The sequence below is a fragment of the Polyodon spathula genome, chromosome 6 (assembly GCF_017654505.1).
Source record: "Polyodon spathula isolate WHYD16114869_AA chromosome 6, ASM1765450v1, whole genome shotgun sequence".
Classification (NCBI taxonomy): Eukaryota; Metazoa; Chordata; class Actinopteri; order Acipenseriformes; family Polyodontidae; genus Polyodon; species Polyodon spathula.
Window position 1 is genome coordinate 70,945,845 of NC_054539.1, and position 21,461 is coordinate 70,967,305.

General features: G+C 37.3%; 1 protein-coding gene across 2 annotated transcripts in view; it reads left to right on the plus strand.

Annotated features, from left to right (window-relative positions):
- Positions 1–21,061, plus strand: part of LOC121317558 (protein ELYS-like) — a 31,152-nt gene extending 10,091 nt beyond the window's left edge. The window contains exons 9-36 of one of the 2 annotated variants that reach the window (XM_041253631.1): positions 478–610; positions 788–966; positions 1,201–1,262; positions 1,589–1,717; positions 3,877–3,967; positions 4,171–4,260; positions 4,729–4,869; positions 4,981–5,085; positions 5,344–5,431; positions 5,519–5,642; positions 5,980–6,036; positions 7,249–7,395; positions 7,481–7,671; positions 7,755–7,899; positions 8,933–9,064; positions 11,526–11,673; positions 11,968–12,118; positions 12,254–12,361; positions 12,590–12,773; positions 13,020–13,223; positions 14,088–14,547; positions 14,637–14,730; positions 14,949–15,043; positions 16,221–16,399; positions 16,697–18,461; positions 19,076–19,197; positions 19,456–19,550; positions 20,565–21,061. In XM_041253631.1, coding sequence (XP_041109565.1) covers positions 478–610; positions 788–966; positions 1,201–1,262; positions 1,589–1,717; positions 3,877–3,967; positions 4,171–4,260; positions 4,729–4,869; positions 4,981–5,085; positions 5,344–5,431; positions 5,519–5,642; positions 5,980–6,036; positions 7,249–7,395; positions 7,481–7,671; positions 7,755–7,899; positions 8,933–9,064; positions 11,526–11,673; positions 11,968–12,118; positions 12,254–12,361; positions 12,590–12,773; positions 13,020–13,223; positions 14,088–14,547; positions 14,637–14,730; positions 14,949–15,043; positions 16,221–16,399; positions 16,697–18,461; positions 19,076–19,197; positions 19,456–19,550; positions 20,565–20,766 — 5,621 coding nt within the window. In that variant the 3' untranslated portion in view covers positions 20,767–21,061. The remainder of the gene's footprint in view (positions 1–477; positions 611–787; positions 967–1,200; positions 1,263–1,588; positions 1,718–3,876; positions 3,968–4,170; positions 4,261–4,728; positions 4,870–4,980; positions 5,086–5,343; positions 5,432–5,518; positions 5,643–5,979; positions 6,037–7,248; positions 7,396–7,480; positions 7,672–7,754; positions 7,900–8,932; positions 9,065–11,525; positions 11,674–11,967; positions 12,119–12,253; positions 12,362–12,589; positions 12,774–13,019; positions 13,224–14,087; positions 14,548–14,636; positions 14,731–14,948; positions 15,044–16,220; positions 16,400–16,696; positions 18,462–19,075; positions 19,198–19,455; positions 19,551–20,564) is intronic. The other variant, XM_041253632.1, reaches the window with a different exon arrangement.
- The last annotated feature ends 400 nt before the right edge of the window (positions 21,062–21,461 follow it).

Sequence of the window (21,461 nt, forward strand, 5' to 3'; positions counted from 1 at the left end):
CTGTTATTGAACCAAGTAGGCTCAAGCCAATTCAAAGTCTGATTGCCAATTACCAGTTTATGTGGGAATTTTGAAGAAGCACCTACTCATTACCCAAAAACTGTGTACCATGTGTTGGACAATGGATTTCTTTATTTTGCCTAGGATTGTAATTGTCTGTCTTTCTGCTGCTCCCAGCTTCCTTTTTCTCCATAAATCCCGGTCTGATTGCTTCGATCCATTTGCGATAATGTGAGTGCCCCTTTGTGCCAGGTTCAGTTAAAGTTGCTCTAGGCAAGATCTCAATACTCTCTCCTTTGTGCTGTGTGCACAGACTTTCTTTGTGTTCTAGGTTCTCAAAAATGATTCCCAACAGATGAGTACATTTTATATCAAATAGTTATTCATTCAAGACAATTGTTGTTAACACAAGCCTTTTTTTTATTGCAGTGGTTTATATTTGCCAGTAGATCATGTCTAATTTCTGTTTTTCTGCAGTCTCTTCTCCTGACACGAGCGTGGCCATCTTCAGTTGGCAAGTAAAATCCTATGGGCAGGGCAAACCCTCTACTTACCTGGGTGTCTTCGATATTAATCGCTGGTACCATGCACAGATGCCTGATTCATTAAGGTAGAAACTGTACACTTTTAATGTTCCATTACTGAGTATTTTTAAACTTGTTTAATTGTTTTGCTATCATGCCATGTAGCCCTACTTAACAAAACATTTGAACTCTGCTTGAGAGAGTGGCTGAACCCAGCGATACTGTAGTTGCTTTTGGTTTATGTAGCTGTGTTTTCTTTCTAGAACTGGCGAGTTTCTTCACAATTGCCCGTATTTTGCTCTGTGGTCGCTGGACGCTGTGACAGTGACCTGCCCAAATCCCCTCCTGGACATCTTGGTTCATGAACGCAGTTTAAGTCGAGGATTGCCTCCTACAAGTCCACCTCCAGAGCAATTTTTTTATCCCAGCACTTATAATTTTGGTATGTATTAACCCTTTTTTCCCTTGTCTCCCCTTAATTCTATGATCAGCCAGCAATTTAAATTATTTGTTTTAAATTCTTGTTTTTAAACAAGAGCCTGATTTGTGTCATTGGTAATGCCTTTACATGATAAGTGCTGTATTATATTTCTTATTTAATCGAGTTATTCACTTGTAGTGATACTTGGGTAGTGCATACACCAAAAATAATTTCATGTGTTATTTCCTTTTGCAGATGCAACTTGCTTATTAGACTTGGGGATTGTACACCTAACATGTTCTGGTTTTCAGAAGGAGGTTAGTGGTCTGAATTTTTTCAATTGGAACATTAACATAAAAACAGAAATCATCTGTCATTAAAAACCAATGTTCAAATAAAAGCTGAATAAAAAAACCTGTCTACTTACATTTCTCTTTATTTGGCATGTGAAATATACCTAATATCCATTAAAAGGTATTCACACATTGGGCCACATTTCTCATTTGGGATACAGTGTCTTATCTTCAAGTTAAAAGTCTGTTTGGATAGCCAGTTGCTATGTGATCTTTTTTGTTTAACTAATGTGGATATTTTTGTGTGGTTTGTTTTTTTTTTTTTTGTTTTTTTTTTATTAACTTTTCAGACATTAAGTTTCCTAAAGAAATCTGGTCCTTGTCTAAGTGAAGCTATTCCTGATGGTTACAGCAGGTGTCTAATGGCTGGCCTGCTGTCTCCCCGACTTGCTGATGTGCAGCCTTCCAGTCTTACAGAGGTAAGCTTACAGTAGCATTCATGAATGCAACTGTCGATGTCGCTGCTGTCTGTTACTGTTATGCCTTGTTTTCCAAGGAACTGTTTGATTCTAGTTTCAGAACTTACACTGCCTACCTGTATAATGGTCTAAAATATTTTACACAGAAGATCAAACAGCTGATCAGTAAACTAACCTAATATACTTTATAGGGCTACTGATTTTCCATTCTGGAAAATAGCAAATTTTTTTTTTTTTTTTTTTTTTTTTTAAATGACCAATTCTGTTTTTTTCCCCCACTTTTTTATTTATTTTTTTATTATTAATTTATTGATAATTAAACATGGCATTTGAGCATAAATACAATGTTGATAGCTTAAAATAAGTAAATGTAATAAATATTACCACTTTTTTAAAGCCAAGATTTTCAATCAGACTTGTTGCTGTAATAGTAACTAAAGCACATGAAGACGCTTGCATGTCATAATTCTTATAAACATCACTTTTGGTCTTTGGCATTAAAATAAGCAGGAAAACTTATTACAGTAGTTCAGAAAATAAATGTCCAGCAAAGTTGTGAGAATCATATTTACAGTCTTCCACTAACACAGTAGTTCAGTCTACAAATAAAGGTGTTTTGAAAAGACCTGTTTAACTTTTTGCTGGTAAACAGTAAAAAAAAATGAAAGCGTTTAGTAACAGTCCGGCAATGTCATGTGAGAGTAATCCTGTTTACAGAACTTTACAAATTAATTTTGAACATTTTACTGGCATTACAATAACCAGGATAAAATACGAAACATTTTGATGAAGGCGTGTTGACTGACTCGTTGCTACACGGGTTCAGTGATGTGTAGCATCTGGTTGTAAATTAAATAGTGCCCCTTTTAATGTAAACGCGTAATGAATCCTCCCAATTACTAAGTTTTCCTTCTTTCTGAAATTTAACCAGAGGTGTGGCTCTAGACAGAATGTCTTTATGAAACAAACGATGTGTATTGTAGTGACTACATTCTTTACATGGCAAATAAATTCTACATTCTTTACATAGTAAATAAATTCTACATTCTTTACATAGTAAATAAATTCTACATTCTTTACATGGCGCTGAGCTTGTTTCTTTGTCATCAGATAATATAATTAAATTAAGATTGCTAATTATTGCTTTATTAAATGCAGGTAGAGTGAAAAGAAATAAATGAAACAGTAAAATACACAAATAATTTAGATTTTTATATGCCGACCCCCCCCCCTTAGCATACATTTTTTCCAAGATTTAGCCACAAAAGGTCCAGATTTAGTTAAATACATAAATGTTAAACACATTAAAAAAATTGTACTTTCAGATATAATTTATAAGTGTTGAAAACGTATACCGTAAATTCAGTATTTAAAACCACTCTATAAATTTTATTTAATAATACACTTGGCGGGTCAAAATTTAGCTAACATTTACAACAAAAATCTGTGAAATGCATAATTTTTTTTTTCACACTTGGTAATTCAACATTTACTAGGATAAATCTGAAAAACATCGTTCAGCAATTAAATCTGAAAAAATGAATCTGGGTTTTCACTAAATAAATATTTGTTTTGCCAGCTAAATGAGCCCATTGACACATTTGTTTTGGCATTGTTTTGGCTGCCCTTACACTGTGAGAGCTTTCCTGCCTCCTACATACAGCAGTGCCAAAACAATGTACACATGGAAGCTGCCGTTTCAGCTCTGTTCACTAGATTTCATTGGTTACATTGGATTTTTCTTTTAGTTGGTACAGCCGCCATTTTGTGTTTCAGGCAGAGACGCGTGAATGAAGTCACATGATGAATTAACTCAGATTGGCTGGGTGTAGTGCAAAAAAAATAAAATCTCTCTCTCTCTCTCTCTGGAGTTCCAAGAAAGAGACAACACTGTAAAATTCCATTCCCAAAATCCCTAATTTTCCCAATGCCTGATTCCGCGATCGCAGAAAATCTGTAGCCCTAAGTTTTTTGTTTTAAACAAACTATTTATTTAGTCTTTCTGTAAAGTGCTGAAGGAGTTTGTATACTTTCAAGTCATTGACACCAAAACCCGTCGTTGTTTTAAGAATGCATAATCTATCTGGGGAATATTTTGTGTTATCTTAAACTCCAGAAAAATGGATTGTTAAGGCAAATGTTATGTCATACTCCTATAGGAGGAACAGTTGGAAGCCATATTATCAACTGTCATTGAAACAAGTTCTCTTTCTCTGATAACTGGGTGCATCAAGCAATGGACCGGAGAAGGTAAGGGTATTTAATGTGCTTGTACATACTTAATTCGCTTGCATGTGTCCAATTTTTGAGGTTGTTGCTGTTTGGATCTCCAATATTTGTTTTGGCAGATTTACTAATGTAAGATTTAAACTTGCTGTTGAGCCTTTCAACTGAATTTATTATATATAATTTTTTTTTTTTTTTTAAATTTTTTTATTTTAAACATTTTAAAGAACAACCAAGGTCTGGAGCTAACCTACGCTTCGTACTTGAATGGGCATGGAATAAGTTGGTTCATACAAAAGTTGAACTTGACAACATTTGTGAGTATACATGTGCTTGCTTATAAATTATGCTTTTTTTAGGTTTATCAGTGCAATAATATGAAAGCGTCATAAGTGTTTTATTTGTTGAAGATGAAATGAAATGGATCCTTTTTATCTATAACATCAATTTGAAAATCGCTCCATAATCCAACAGCATATTTTTGAACGAGCCTGTTCATGAGGGTCTCTGTGGTAATATTCTGCAGTAACAAGTGACAGTTTTTATTGCCATCTGTTTTATTTTGAAACTCCACTAACAAAACAGATTGACATTTTAAAGGGAAGCTGGACATTTTTCTTCTAACTCAACATTGGAATTGCTTTGGCAGTAGTACCTTTTGTTTATTTATTAATCAAGGACATGTGAATGAAAGAATATTAAGTAATTGTGATAAAAGCACAGTACATGGATCTCGGCAGTAAGAAGTGAAAATGTTACGTTTATTTGCTTGTTTCTTTTATTAGGTGCGCCACTCTTTGACAGCTCCTGTAACTTCGTTGATCCACAAACACTCCAGGTTATGCAGCACTGTCAGTTGCTACTTGGCAACCTCCGCATCATTTTTAACTGCTTCCTCAATGAGGCACAAGAACTCACAGAGAAAGGCGAGTTGAAATGCCCAAGTGGTGGGAGGGGGCAATGGCATTTGACTAGCTTTTTTTTTTTTTTTTTTTTTGGGTGGGGAGAAATTCTTAACTGTTTTATGTATTTCACAGGTCTAGTGGATTTAACGAACAAACATGTGGTTGCCAACCTCATTTTTCAATATGCCCAGGTGGTGCTGTGGTTCTGTCGCTCTGGTCTCCTGCCAGAAGGTGCCGGTAAGTCTGTAGCGACTGAAAAAGGAATTTAAGGATAATGACAAACCTGCAGCCAAGGATTTAATTATTTCGATTCTTCGAGTGTTGTTGATGCTGCTTCCCAAGAGCAAAGTCTCGCTCCCAATTTAACAGGGCCTTGTCTGCTGTCCCAATTGCTGTTGGTACTTGTATTTTTTTAAATCGGTATTGCTAATAATAAAGCATGGAATATCCTCCACCACCATGCTTTCCAATGTTTATTTTATTTTGTTTTTGTAGATCTGCAGATATCCAAGCCCTGCTATAACTATCCAGAAATACAGAACTATTATAATGGACGACGGCAGAAGCTTGAACGCTCATCTAGGTACAGTGTAGCTTTTTGCTTTGATTTGAATAGTGTATACTTGTTTACTTTGGTATTCAGCTGCTAAACACTAGCTTTTTCTTTTAGAGGTAAATGGTCTTCAAATTGCCTTATGATTGATGGAATGGTGTCCCAGTTTGGAGATCAAATTGAGAAGGTGTGGAAGCGCGATGAAGGTGGAACTGGAAGATACCCCCCTCCAACACTGCATGTAAGTCTAAAGGTTTTTGGGGTTTTTTTGGGGAGGGGTTCGGGGGTTAGTCTAACTTCTACAGGAAACTAATTTGTACAGAACATGTGGTGATGTTCTGAAAGGGACATTGGTGGAGCCATTTTTAGAGCTCTAATGCTATCACCTCGTGATATTTATTTTAAGCTGATTTTGTGGGCTGTGGCTTTTTTTGCTTTTATGGTTTGAGAAATGGCACAGCTAGAGTACTAGTAATGGAAATATAATTTATTCAGATTTGTTTTGTGGGGGTGTTTGGAATAGGACTGCAATTTATGAGACTTTTCTAGTTTGGCAATTAAACTTTTTTTCCCCCTAGGCATTGCTTGATGTTTACCTGTTGGACAGTGTTGAAGAATCAGCAAAGCATGCAATTGTATCCTTTTATTTGTGAACATTTCTCTATACTTCAGTTACAGTTGGTCTGTCAACAGTTGGAAAGAGTGCTTTGTTTGCATACCTGCTTGTTTTAATCTGCACATCTCATCAAAGCTCTCTTGCATATCAAGTTACACTCCAGCTGTGTACATTTTTTTACTGAGGGACAAAATGTTGAATCTACTTGCCCCTCCTCCCCATCACGTAGGATTTTGGTTTTATTTAACAGTAAACACAATCAATCAGTTTATTGATTTTAACAGGGTCGGATCTAGCCTTGTAGCTGGACGGGTTCACACAATTAGTCAGGTTACACATATGGACAACATTCTTTCGCTTCACTACTCACTGAAATAAATACATAAATGAATTAATACATAAACACATTGCCATGAGATTTACAGTCTATTTTAAAATAAAATGTTGTACAGATAATCTCATATTTAAGCATTTCATTTTTATCAAACATATTTGTCAACCTACATATTTAGTTTCACACAGATGGGTAGTGCATGTCCAATTAATAACTAATATTGCTCCTGTTCAGATCTCCTTTTTTTGTCTTTTTTTTTTTTTTTTTTTTTTTTTTTTTTTTAAATCCTAAAATGTAAATAGCAAACTAGGTTAGCAACACTAAAATTGAAACAAACAAAAATGCCAGGTAGTTTGTCTGAATGCTTCTAAACAAACATTTTATTTTTTTTATAAACATCCCAACAAGTACATTACACAACATGATTTTCTGTAATCCGCTAATACCTTAGCGACAGTCCCTTTTTTTTTTACTACTAGATTGCTGCATTTAAATGTCATGTGCCATATCACTTATTTGCTAATTAAAAAAAAAAAAAAAAAGTAAATAATAGCTTAAATTTAAGATTAGTCTGCATTGCCAGAGGCAGCCATTTTGGGGTTTCTTTGTAACCAATAGAACATCAGCTTCTTTCTTCTGATTGGCTAGCTGTGGAAGCGATAGGGGTGGGATGTAAACACTTTTTAAAATGTTTGTGCTTGAGTGCTAGACTTAAGCCAATCAGTTTTCAGAAACTGTCATGGCTGTCTAGAAATATACACAGAGTATCTTTCTAGCAACAGAACAAAAAACAAATAAATAAACTACTTGTCATATGGGCAAAGTATAATGGCAAAACTTGTTGTCTGAGATGTTTGTTTCTTTTAAAAGCCAATTTCCTTAACAAATGCCATTCAGGTTATCTATTTGTTATTGGATGTCCTGTATTCTTTTTCCAATAAACCAGAGTCCTCTGTTGAGTCTTTCCCAACTGCCTTTGCAATCCCTTTGGGATTGATGAAGCTTATCCAAGGATTTTGGCTCCTGGATCATAATGATCATGAGGTAACTGAATGGCAGTCCTTAAAATTTTGGCTAAGATTGGAGTTCTGGAAATTGTTTGTAATATACTTATCTGTTTATGACACAGACCGCTTTGGATCTCATCCTTCACCCAGCCACTAGCCGATCAATGCAGTCTTGGCAACATGCACCGATAATCCAGGCTTTGATGTGCCAAGGGGAGCACAGACAAGCCCTTAGATACATACAGATGATGAAGCCATCAATGTCGACTAGCAGTGAAATAAAACTATACCTCACTGTGTTGCTGTTTAACAGGTACTGTTAAACTAAAACATCTGGCATTAATGCCTTCATTTGACTTCATTGCACGTTTTATTTATTTTGATATATTCATTAAGGTGTATGGTGGAGGCCTGGGGTTTGCTAAGGCAACATTCCAATAGGCTGAATGTGGAGGAGTTGCTAAAACACATGTATGAAATGTGTCTGGAGATGGGGCTAATGGAAGACCTTCTAAAGCTGCCGTTCACAGTAACTGAGCAGGTAGGTGCCATTTAAATTTTAGTTTGGGTAGTTGACTAGGATTCTTTTGAATAAGATAAAACAGACTAAGGGTCTCATGGTCTTAATGAGTAGGGAATATGTAAAATAATGCCTCGTTTCCAAGTGCGACTCTGCATGCTGTTACTAGAGTTACATCTGGTATCACAGACCCCTGAATGTACACCATGGAAATGCAGCCTAGTCTGCAGTGAATGCGTACCCAGCCTCTCAAACAAGTTCTCCTTGAAGTACAAGAAAAGGACATTATTCAGAATTCTGTTTAATTATTTTACAAAGGAAAACGAAAAAAGTGAGAAGAGGCCATTCAACCCATGTATACAAGACTTTGTCAAGTTGGGTCTTAAAGGATCCAAGTGAATCAACCTCCACACCACGATTTTAGATAACCCGTTCCATACCCTCACCACTCTGTGAACCACTTTTGTCTTAAGTATCTCTACTGTGTTAAGGTATTGGTTCGGATTAACTGTCAATTCCTTATGATTTTAAATACTTCACATGCACCCCCTGGCCCCCCCCTTCTTCCCCCCATTCTTTGTTCTTGGCTAAGTAGGTTTAGGGTCAGCCTATCTTCATGGCTCATTTCGATAAGGCCTGGGATTAGTCTGGTTGCTCTTTGTTAGACTCCAGGGCCAGAATGTCCAGATTGGACACAGTGCTTTTTTATGTGATCTCACCAGTGTATTGTACAACCTCATCATAACCTACTTGGATTTGTAGTCTACATTTTTGTCTGTGTACCCAACCATTAGGCTATTGTAACACCAAGGCCTTACTTTTGGTGAATCAGCTTGATGGATCAATTTTAAACCATTAAAACTGGTAGTGTTTTAAATTGGACAATGTAGTTGTATGGGGGTAAAAAAAAAAAAAAAAAAAAAAAAAAAAACTACACAGTGCAGCAAAAGCATTTTAGTTCTGATTTTTTAATTTTGGTCTTGATGCCAGTATTAAATTGACATGTAGTGTACATGTTCACTTAAACTGTTTTTTTTTTTTTTCTGCATTGGAGGAGTGTTTGGAGAAGTTCCTCCAAAGCAACGGTGACCTTCAAAACCACGAGTTTCTCATGGTTTATTATCTCCAGCGAGCCAACTATGTGCCAGCATTGCAACTCAATCAGACCCTAAAGATGAACTTAATGGTATGTAATGACTTATGGTATACAAGCCTGTTGCATAGAAGTTTGTGTATTTACACATCATGCATCTTTTATTAAAATGAAGACTCAGGAAAACCTGAAATAGAGCAAACTGCTGTGAAATTGTAGTCTTAAATTATGACCAAAGCATTTTGTTCAGTAGGACTCCCTCTTTTTTAAATATTTTTTTTAAAGAATTGTACTGGATCTGACATGCAATATTACCTATGTATGCCGTTAGTGGATCCCTCTTTTATAAATATATTTTTATATATATATATATATCATATTATATATAATATATATAGTTACATATATATATATATATATATATATAGTATATATACGTATGTACGTATATGTATATATATATATATATATAAATGTGCATTACACATGATACAGTACAATTCTTTAAAAAAAATATTTAAAGTACGTACATATGTGTGTGTGGTGTGTCTATATATATATTATATAATATATATATTATATATATATATATTATATTATAATATTCGATTCGAGTTACTGGGCCTTTTTAGCAAATGCCCTGAGTCTGGTTTACTTGCTAAACGTCAGTGTGAACAACTGCTGGATTTGGAAGTAAACAAACGCTGTCTCGGAACATGCATTAGGGTTACCAGACATCCTGGGAAAATTGACTCTGTTTTCAGCCTTTTTTTATTTTTTTGGACCTGGTCGGAAACATTAAAATTGTTAGTCGTCCCGGTTTTGCTATTGCTATACAAAATTTTATGGGCGTGCTCAGCAAGAATAGCAGAGTAATGTATTAGGCTGTGTGTTGGTGCCATTCAAAAATAAAATAAACAGTCTTATGGATTATTTGTTTAATCATTATGATTGTGTATACCATATGTTTAAATGATAATTTGTGATCTCCTCTTTTTTTTTGTACATTTAATTGTCTTGTCTTGACTAGATGACAATATAAAGAAAATGAGTTGTTCACATCTGAAATAAATTCAACCGATGCTTAATTTTTAAACTATTACCGTGTTATTTTATATACTCTTATTTTTGGCTTCAGAGTTGCTATGGTGACAGTAAATTAAAGTGCGGTGCGAGAAACTTAATCTCTGGTAGAACATTTGGTCAGAACCGTGCATAATTGTATAAACTGTGTTCTCCTGTTGTAGGCATTCAAGAAATGTATTCATTAAATTAGTGAAGTGCTCCCCAGTGCATTCTTCAACAGCAATATGTAGGAATCTAAATCATGCTATATTAACCCTTTGCAGTCCATTTATTCAGTGCTTGTCAGGTGCGTCGGGTCCAATTTATTTTCACATATGCTGTTTATTTTACACACGCTCTTTAATTATTCCCCCCCAGAGTAAAACAGGTTGAAAAGGCACTGAATCACAAAAGTACACTCAGTAATTTATTTCCAGCCAAGCCCCACCCCTTGTTCACTGTATTTCACATACCTCTTTATAGACGTGTATACTAATAAATTATTTCCTGGTCACTTGTTTTATCATCAGACTTGTCAATAATGCAATCAGTCATTATTTTATTACTATAACATCTCAAACTCTGCAAATGTATGATATTCTTTGAGCACAGAAGCAGCCCTTTCCTTTGTTTGTCTGTGTTATCTCTAGTGTATGGGGCTATGAGATTTTTTTTTTTTCTCTCCCTCTGCTTCATTCTGCCGTTAAAGGTTTTCTCTGCTTTTTCCGGAGAAAAAACAACTAGAGAACAGAGCTTACATCTTTTTGATGTTGGACAGGGTCCAACATAGGACTGAAAAGGGAAAATTATAATGTCAGACCTGTTCCAACATGGACTGCAAAGGGCTAAAAACCAGAGCAATACATCAATAGCTGCCATCTTTAAATATGCACTTTCAAAATGCATTGAAAAAAACGGAAAGGGACCAAAAAAGGACTTTAGCTCGCATGCAAAAAAAACTCAATCAGTTTGCTTTCAGATCAATGTTAACTGCAAGCTCATTGATTAAAACTAAACGAACCAGACTAAGTCCGTTTGACCCAGTGTGAATGCAGCCTTGTAGCCCCACCACCATGATGGCTAGAATTATCACATGTCAAGGAACCAGTCCGTGAAGTATTTGCCAAAATTCCAGTACATTTTATCCTGTGTACAGATGTCATTCTGTGAATAGAACACCACCACACCAATTTCCAGTGTTCAACCCCCAATTTGAGAACCGCAGACGTACACCACCATTGTGGTGGTCTCAAAAATATCCACCCTTTCTGCAGTGTTTATTCAAAGCTTGGAGATAGTTTGTATTTTTTTTTTTTTTTTGTATTCCAGTAATCTTAACCATGTTAGCAACAAATGTTTAGTCCTTTGTGTGTGTGTGTGTGTGTGTGTATATATATATATATATATATATATATATATATATATATATATATATATATATATATATATATATATATATATAATGATATATATATATTTTTCTCATTAGAGTGACCGAGATCCTCAACTGAAAGAAAGGACAATTGCCAGAAATTCTATTTTAGACCAGTATGGAAAGGTTCTTCCTAGAGTGCAGCGGAGACTTGCTACAGAACGAGCAAAACCTTACCACCATCCAACCACAATTCTGCGGGAAGGTACACTGAATTAAGTAAAAGTTTACAGTGCAAAATTAATTGGCATCCCAATGCAACTTTAACACAGCTCCTTCTCTTGTGACAGGATTTGCACTCGGAGGGCTAATCGGAAACCTAAAATTGCAATGCACAGTATTTCAGTAGATATTTATTGAATCTGATCTGTAGAATTGCTATATTTTTAAAACTTTATACATATTCTCTATTGGTAGTGCAGTTAGTTAATCCAGTAAACAAGTATCATGCTTTTTGTTTTTGTCCAAACACAAATCTATGCTTTTGAATCTATTTCAGTTTCAAGGCCAAAGCCATTGTCCACAATGGCAAAACCAGCTGCTTCAGGGAATATCCTCACAAGAGCAACCTTCATTAACAATGTGCTCTTTAAAATTGGGGAGGTGTGGGTTGGGGAGAATACTAAACCGGATCTGTCGCCATTCAAAAGGTACATTTTGAATTTGTTTCAGATTAGTTTTTTTGAGGTTGTCTTGCTTCTGTATGCTTTTCAGTTAGGTACAAATGTGTAGCCAGTCTACAGAAACAAAGTAAAGGTGACTCTTCCTTTTTCTTTTTTTTGTAGTCCGAAAATTCCAGAACTACCACCCATTAAATCACCCCCACGCTCATTAGACCAAACGGATGCGTTTGTGGGCACACCCATTACCAAAATCACAAAGAGGATTTCCAGGTAAAAAAAAAAAAAAAAAAAAAAAAAACATATATGTGATGGTTTTCGCATAAAATGATCTGCAAAAGCTAAAATACTGGTAAACTGCAGTGAACTGTTGACCTCAACAGTGACATAGAAATCTGTGCAGCTATGCCTTTGCATTCTCTTCTCCAAATAGTGCAAATATCTGATTTTGAATAACCTTTCCACTTTTTCCACTTTTTTTTTTGTTCTTTTATTCCCCAGGCTACTTGATCTGGTGGTTCTGCCTACTCTTGATACTGTGAGCATTCAGCAAACTCCACACAAGGTTATCCCATCATGGACTACATCTAGTCCATTACGGCCAAGTGCTATCAAGCCCAGCTACCTCAAAAATGTTTTTAAGCCCCCTGAGTTAACATTGTTGCAAACTCCTCCAGTGGTAAAGGTGAGGTTGTTAATTTTTTTTTTATATATATATATATATATATATATATATATATATATATATATATATATATATATATATATATATATAGACAGACATTTTGAATAAGCAATAATTACATTTCAGGAAGCTTGGTTAAAAGGCTCCTTGCACAGTGAAGACAATAATATTGCAATAATATCAGCTGCTTAATAATAGTTCAGTGTTTCCTTTTTTGAGTTGGCTTTTTTTCCCCCTATGTAATAGAAAGCAAGAGCTTTGACATCTGCGGCCTCTAGCTTTCCTGGCTTCACCCCCCAGTCCATCCTGAGGTCCAGCCAGCGGCCAACGCCTGTAGGGTCTCCTTCTGCTTCTCCAGGCAGGTCCCTCACCCCACCTCTGCGTGTGAAAGAAAGTCGTATCACCTTCATAGAGGAGGCGGCAACCAAAACTGCACAATGGAGCAATGGGGTAAGCAGAGAGGAAATTAACAGCGTGGTCGTTGTATTTTCTATTATTTATTTGGCAGACGCCTTTATCCAAGGCGACTTACAAGTGTTACAGGGCAGTACAGGGTTACAGTGCAAGCTTACTATTTTTAAATAGTGTAGTTTTACAGTAAGTGCAATAGTACGGCTAAAATATATTAACTAGGAAGTTATATCTACAATGCCATAATAGTAATGCAAGGCTAGTGTATTAGATGAGAATCTAGAACATGGTGCTTAGGTCAGGCAAGATCAGTGCATAGTAGGAAGGGTAAGTCGAGCAGAGTACAAATGCAGTCTAAACAGGTAGGTCTTGAGGAGGCGGCAGCAGAAAGCAGTGAGAGAGGGAGCAGTCCTGAGATTCTCCAGTAGCTGGTTCCACCACAGACTGGCTAAGGAAGAGGAGCGGACAGAAAAGGACAGAGAGTGGAGGGAAGGCATAATCAGTCAGTCAGTAGAGGAGGAGCAGAGAAGGGGTGTAGGGAGACACAAGGGATTGGAGGTAGGAGGTGGCAGTGTGGTGAAGAAAGCGGTAGGTAAGAACAAGGGTCTTGATTTGAACGCGAGCAGAGATAAGTAGCCAGTGGAGGGTGCTAAGGAGAGAGCTAGCATAAACCTTGGGAAGAGACTATGTATTAAAGTGTCTGTATGCATGTCAAAACAACATTTTTATATGTTGTAAAGATACAGGTTATGGTGCTTACATCACACTAAGTTTACATCGCACACGGCTTTTTTCACTGGTGTTTCTTTTGATTTATTTCTGTTAACCACCTTATCCATTTAGAATGTTTGTATTGCACTGTGGAATGACTGTACAGCATGTAACGTGTTTTTATTTAAACAGGTTGCAGCTGATAACCAAATAAACTTGCTCTCCGTACTCAAATCAAGATCTCGGTCAGCTAGCCCTTGGTCTACTTCTGCAGAAGAACATGTTTCATTTGCCCAAAGCAAGCCATTGATCTTGCAACAGCAGGATGAGGATGAGGGAATGGCAGAGGAGATTCCAAGCAGAGATGCTTCAGAAGGCATGCAGGTTGTCAAGGAGATGAGCCACATTTCTGCGAGATCTGGAGACTCCACATTGGAATTCCATGATGCACCTACCCCCGAGGAGCTCGAGGATGATGTAGTGATTATAAGCGCAAAGCCAGCAGTCTCTGTGGACTGTGAACCAGCGCAGACGGAAGAGCCGCAGGTGGAGGAGGAGGAGGTGTATGAGGTAGACTTAATAGAGAAGCAGGAGGAAAACCTTCCCCCAGAGGATGCAAATGAAGTGATAGAGCCACTCATGGAGTGCAAAGGTAACTTGATGTTCCTGTATAGTTAGAGTCAAGCTCTGTATACAGCTGTACCTGTATTACCTTTTGTTTTTTTTGTTTTTTTTCCTTAGATTTGGGTAATGTGGATGTCTCCACAACATTGACACGTGCTAGTATTAGGGAAGCCTTCGAGACAGACTTATGCTACATGGCAGCATCTAAGAGGTAATACAAAAAGCATTCTTTTTGTTTTAATTTGAAACTAATATGGGCATGAGCTTTTCTCCTTTGGTTTATATACTACTTGCCTCTTGGTTAGGCTGTAATTTCCCACCTTAGTGTATAAAATTCCCTTATGGCAAATATTGAAAGATAAGTTACCATTACGTATTTGTCATCATTCCGTATATGTGTGATAATTGCCATTTTAATTATGTTTTTAGTGATGAAGAGCAAAAGCAGACTTACCCACTGTTTGAGGTGGTTTTTGGGACCGACAGTTCAGATGCTTCAGTACCTGTAGAGGCTGATGCTCAGTGTAAGTATTTTTTTTTTATTATACCTATTAGGGGTAGGTTAAAGGTACTAGAAATAATGATAATTACTCAAGCAGTAATTTTTTTTTTTTTTTTTTTGAATATCTCCTCTTGAACGCAAGTTCAATATATTATAGCGACCCGGTCAGTTCCAGTTGGCAGACTTTTTTGTTTCATCTGATCCTGTGCATTGTTTATTTTATTATAATTTTCATATAATAAAGTGCTGCTTTATATGTGAAGTTAGAAAATAAACCCTTTTTATGTTTTAATTGTTCATTTAAATACAGCGTTTTGTCTGTGCAGATGTTTGATATAATGTGCTTGAGTTGTCGGATAGTTGTCTATCAATTTAATATTGATGTTGTTTAAAAAGTACCCTCATAATGACTGCCGGTGGCAGTTTCAGGTATGCGTATAACCGCAACTTTTTTTAATTATATTTAGTAGTCGTCAGTTTTTATTATTTTCTCCCCAAGTTGGAATAGCCGATTATTTTTAGGCTTAGCTCGCCGCTATCACCTCCGCGCTGAATCGGGTGGGGTGAAGATGAACACACGCTGTCCTCCGACGCGTGTGCCGTCAGCCTACCCCTTCTTTTACACACTGCAGGCCCACCATGCAGCCACCTCAGAGCTACAGTGTCGGAGGACAACGCAGCTTACAGGCAAGCCCGCAGGCACCCGGCCAGATCACAGTGGTCGCTGGTGCGCGGTGAGCCGAGGACACCCTGGCCGACCTAAGCTCCCCCCGGGCAGCGCTCTGCCAATTGTGTGCTACCCCCTGGGAGCTCCAGTCCATGGTCAGCAGTGGAGTAGCCTGGACTCGGGCTGTAGGGCGCATCCTACACTCTATGCGGAGCCCCTTTAGCGGATGCGCTACTCGGGAGCCCAACGTGGTAATTTTTGTGACGCATATGTAGAATAATATTGTCTGGCGTTGGGTTCGAATACTCGAGCACTAAAGTACTCAATTCCCACTCCTAATAAGTGTATCAGTAATTCATGGAATATGTTAAATACTTGCAAATTATATGTGTTAAATTACGTATGTTTTTTTAGCATGACTTTGCACCTATAGCTACCAACTTCTTGGTGGATAAAAGGAAGTTGGTAATTACAAAAGGGCAATTACAAAAGGTCATAAAATATTATTGTTTTATATAACCTTCTCCTCTAGCCAAGGTACATGTCAGTGAAGATGTGGTATCTTCAGAAAACAAACCTGAGGACATTGCAGAGATTGGTAAAATTGAGGAACATGTTTGCTTGGAAGAGGAGACCCCTGCTGAAGAATCTGGTGTCTGCTTGGAAGAGCTCACTGTTGCTGGTCTTCCTGTAATCTCTGAGGTAATACAGGTCAGGGTAATACATTCCTAATTCTTTGGGGACTTTCTATTTAAGTTCATATGTGTGTTTTTGTTGTTTTTTTTTTCTATTGATGAACTTCATTTTACTCCATGAATGAAGGCTGCTGGTTTATTTTAACTGAATGAATGAAAATAAGAATAGTCTCAGTTCTGTACTGCATATTCCAGGCTAATGAGTAAAATTAGGATTGGTGGGGGTTTTTTTGTACCCCCCCCCCCCAATAAAAAAAAATTCAGAGGCTTGTTTTGTCTTTTTGTTTGTTTAACATATTTTTATTTCTTTCAGGTTGTAGATCACTCTGTTGTAGAAGATCCTGAACTAGTTTCTTACACAGAGTTGCAGCCGACTGTCCCTGTTCTTTTTCCTGTCCAGTTCTCCAACACGCAGGAAGGAGAACTGCTGGAAACCAGTGAAAGCGAAATTCCTAAGATTCATGATGACCAGGAATCAGCTCCTAGCGGTTTTTCTTTAATACTTGAAGCTGAGGATGGAGAAAATGAAATAGAAAATTCAGCTTCTGAACCTACTGCAAACCTTCTGACTGTAGAACTGCCTAAAGTGAGAGAAAGTGAAGATCATGCTGAGGAGGGTCATGATGTTTCTAAAGAGTCTGAAGAAGAAATTGGTAATCCAGAGGCCGTAGCTTTGGTAAAGGCTGCAGAGAAGAGTCTGGAAACCCAAATTGATATTGCAGGGTCTCTTCCATATGTGCCTGAGCCAATTAAAATGTCTATTGCAGAGAACCTGCTTGATGTTGTCAAAGACACTAGAACTAAGGAGTTTGTTACCGAGTTGGTCGACGGCTCTATGCAGGAAGAAATGCTGGTGACTGGAAAAACACTAAGAAGCTCAACCTCCAAACCCTTGAAAGAACCCTTTCACGTTTTGACAGAAGCTAGCGTCAAAGAACCTCCAGCACCCGCTACTTCAAAGAGGAGTGGCAGAAAACCCAAAGAGGTTACTTCAGAAAGCGTTAAGCAAATGTTACAGCCAATAGATGGCGAGCCTTTGGGTCAACCAGACATGCAGGTGCCTACCACTCCCAGAAGAGCTATGAGAAGTGCAAAGCACCAGCCCCAAACAAACACATTTGATACACCAAGGAGGACCCTGAGGAAAACTAAAGATGCCAAGTCAGAACCTGATGCAGACCAGCAGCAAATTACACAGCCAACCACACCATGGAGAGGAGGACGCAAAACCAGGAGTAGCATTGCTGAGCCTGTGGAAAGCACCAAAGCTACAGATCAAACCGGTGAACAAGAAGTAGCGATGACAGTTACTCCTACAAGGAGAACCAGACAAAAAAGCAATGTTTCTGTTTCCGAAAGTGCCCAGGTAGACCAAGCAGTAAAAGTGCCAGCCAGTCCCGGTAGGTCTACCAGGAAATCCAGAGGGGTCACATTGGAGATTCCCCAAGTGGCCCAACAAAAGGAAATTTCCCCAGAGCATCATGACCAGATGCCCCTCAACCCCAAAAGAGGCAGAAAGTCCAAGAGCAGTTTGGAACAGCTTAAAACTGCTACTCCTCGGCGAGCTACCAGGAGCAGATTGGCAAGCCTAACGGAAGTTCCTGAAAATGCATTGCCCATTTTAGAAAATGCCAGTGCAAATAAATTTGAGCTGCAAGCCCCTGACACTTCTAAGAAAAGCACAAGGTATGTGGAAACAGGAACAAGCGAGTCTGGAATTATGATGGTTGAAGGGATTGTGTCTCGCCAGTCTCACCATGAAATGATCAAAGAGTTACATGGAACTGGAGCTAACAGCAGGAGGAGGACCACTAAAACTGCTGCAGATCAGACCCTGGAAACCCAGTACCCCTCCCCTGATGAGGCTGAGGAGACCAGGGGTTTGGCAGAACTCTGCAGCAGTGATGAACTGCATGCTGAAGACCAGAATATAGAAGCCTCTACTGAGGACAGTGAGAAGATGGATCCTGCAAAGGCAACTCCTAAGAAAGCAAAAAAGGGCCGCCCCAGTAAAGTTCCTGATTTACCAGCTCCAGAACCCTTTGTATTCGCTCCTCCACGCACAAGGTCGATGAAAGGTAAAGAAAGTATGTTTAGGTATAGGAATAAGTAATACCTTTTTTTGACAAAAGCTATTTTCAGGCAATACTGTCTTAGCATATAATAATTGTAATTCTACTGTAATATGATCTAACCATTTAGTTTCTGACTCTAGATAATTAGTATATACACTAATTAATACTAATATAACACTAATATAGTGTTAATACTAATAGAACACTAATATATACTAATTTAGTTTCTGACACTGAATTAGTATATATGTATATGAAACAGTACTATCTTCCTTTAACTGGGCCTTAATAGACTCTAAATCAACATATTTGCTCTGAATCTTTCTGATGAATGGGTCAAATAATCTGTTGAACTGATCTGTTTAGTACCATTGTTTCATTTCTTGCATTGCTAGGTGTGAATTGTGACTTCTTCATAATTCACCTTATACATTTTGATAAGGGTGATCATCTTTTAATATTTGGTTTGGTAGCGTCCAGGATTGTAAAATTCCCCTATGTCTGTTGGAAAGTCGCATTTATAGCGTAAGCATTTTGTGAGAGAGGATGGGAATAATGTAGTTGTTGTGCAAGGTTTGTATTTGTTTGTAACAGAATTTATACTTAATTTGTTTTAGCTAAAAAGCCATATTCTTCTGAAGCTCTTTCTGCTGTTGAACCGCAGTTCGTCTTTTCCCCTCCTGCAACACGGACAAGACAGAAAGCTGGTACCACAGTATCCAGGACTGTGGAGGAGATGGTAAACTTCATACAGATTTCTTTGGTGTATTTGTGTTTTTTGCTCAACCATACAACAGCGGGTGCTGTTTCATAGGACAGTACAATACATTCACTCAAAAATTAAGATTTTTTTTGGTTTTTTTATTGCCTTTTTAATTTATTATTTGTTATAAATAATGCCATGTTTATTGCTATACTCTAATGTTAATGGGTAAAGAAAATGTTTGGGTTTGTCTAATTGTTTGTTTTCTCAACCATTTACTTCATCACTTAACAGGATATACATGAAGTAGATAATGAAGTTCCAAAAGTGAATAAAGAAAAGGAAGATACTAAAAAAGCTTCAAAACCAATGAAAAAGAAAGCCAGCAAGTAAGTGAAATTTGATATGTTCATTTAATACCTATTGCACAAATAACTGCTACATTAGAGGATTGTATAAATTAATGTTGGCTCCATGGGTAACACTGTTGTATTTTTTCAATCTCAAGCACATCAGCTTCACACTAGAACCGCTAAGGCCGTCAGTTTGACTCTTTTTTCACTTTTAAAATTGAAATTACTCTGCGTGCGAGAGATACGCGGTTGTCCGTTCTCGACTTTTCCTAAATACATGTATTAAATACCCTCATAGCATTTGAAAGGCAGGATTGCAAACATTTGTTATAATCCCCTCCTACCTAGAACCGTCAGACTCCATCAAATTGACGGCTACATAGAAAACGATAGTATTTCGCTTCTACAGTATAGTATTATATTTTTTGTATCAGACCGGACCATGCCGACAACGTATTGTACTGGTTAGATCAATCTGCAGCCCTTACATAAATTAAACTGTCAGTACAACGAAGTATGGAGTTGACGTTTTAGACCAGGTGGCATGGGGTATTTCATGCTTTTATTCTTTAAGAAATGCACAGGCAGTAACTAGGAGAAACTTTACTGTATTGCCTATTGCAGCTAGCCAAAGAGTCATTTTGTACAGAAGTGCAAAGCATGTACGCACTAAAGGTACTGTATCCATCACTTTTTTTTTCTATGCATTTCTGCTGCGTAGCCTATACTGTATGCGCTTTGTAGGTCTGTACAGGTATATGAACCCATTTTATTTTTAATTTCATGTTACAGTTTTTTGGTTGTGTAGTTAATGTCTTCAGAAACGTTTGTAAGTAAAATGCAAAGCTGGTATTTGGTAAAGGTTCTGTATCGACCACCGTGCCAGCCAACAAATGCAATTTTAACAACACCCTTTAGCTGTGGCCAAATCCTAAGATGGTGCACTGCATGCAGGAGTATGATTTAGGAGAGCACTTTGGCTTCTTTGATAAGTATAATTGACAGTGGAACAGATAGGTATGATGCTGCTTTTTTTTTTTCCCTCGACAGAGTAAAAAAAGATGTTCCATGGTCTCCTCCACCAGTGGAAGTAAACCTAATCTCTCCTGTTGCTACCCCAATTGCTGCATCAGCAGGAAAACAAGTATCAGGAGAAGGTGCAGATTCAGAGAGAAAAACTATGAGGAGAACTAGAAAGAGACTGATGGATACTATCTTTCCAAAGCCAGTTACACGCAGGAAGATGCTTTGAATCTGAAAAGTTTTGTAACATTTAACTCCTCCCTGCTGTTTTTGTAATAAAAAGTAAAGATTAATTTTGGAACCATTGGAAATGTTTGAATTGGTGAACATCTAATTTGTGGGGAAATAATTTATATAAATTATAACATTTCGTAAGATCTGTATGGAGAATTGGAGTATTGGACTTCGTTTTTTATTTTATAAGACTTCATACATTTATATAAAGTGATGCAAATGTAAATATTGTCTTATTTTAGCAATGTTAAAAATAAAAATGTACACTTCTCTATGTGTGTGTTGTTCAAATTAAACTACAACCATGTTGTGTTTTTTTTTTATTGATATACAATGAGACTGTCTTGGGTAATGCAGAGCACATGTGTGCTCTCTGTTAAACCCTTCATGTAAAGCTTGGATATGGGTATTGACATTCCTTATAAGTACTTTGTTTATTTAAATCTAGTCTTGGTGACCACCTTCTGGCTCTTTTTAATTGGTTAAGCCGATGATGATTATCTGCAGAACTGAAATAAATAAATGTGGAGTGATATTTGTTTACAAGAAGTGATATGATGATTATGTAAGGCTTTTGAAAATCTTGCCTATGTATTGCCCTTGCCTTGTAAGGAGTAACTGGCTTTTCTTAACTCAGAGTGCAGCTGTCACCTCGGAGGGATGATTAAACCTTTGTTTCTGCTAAGTAAG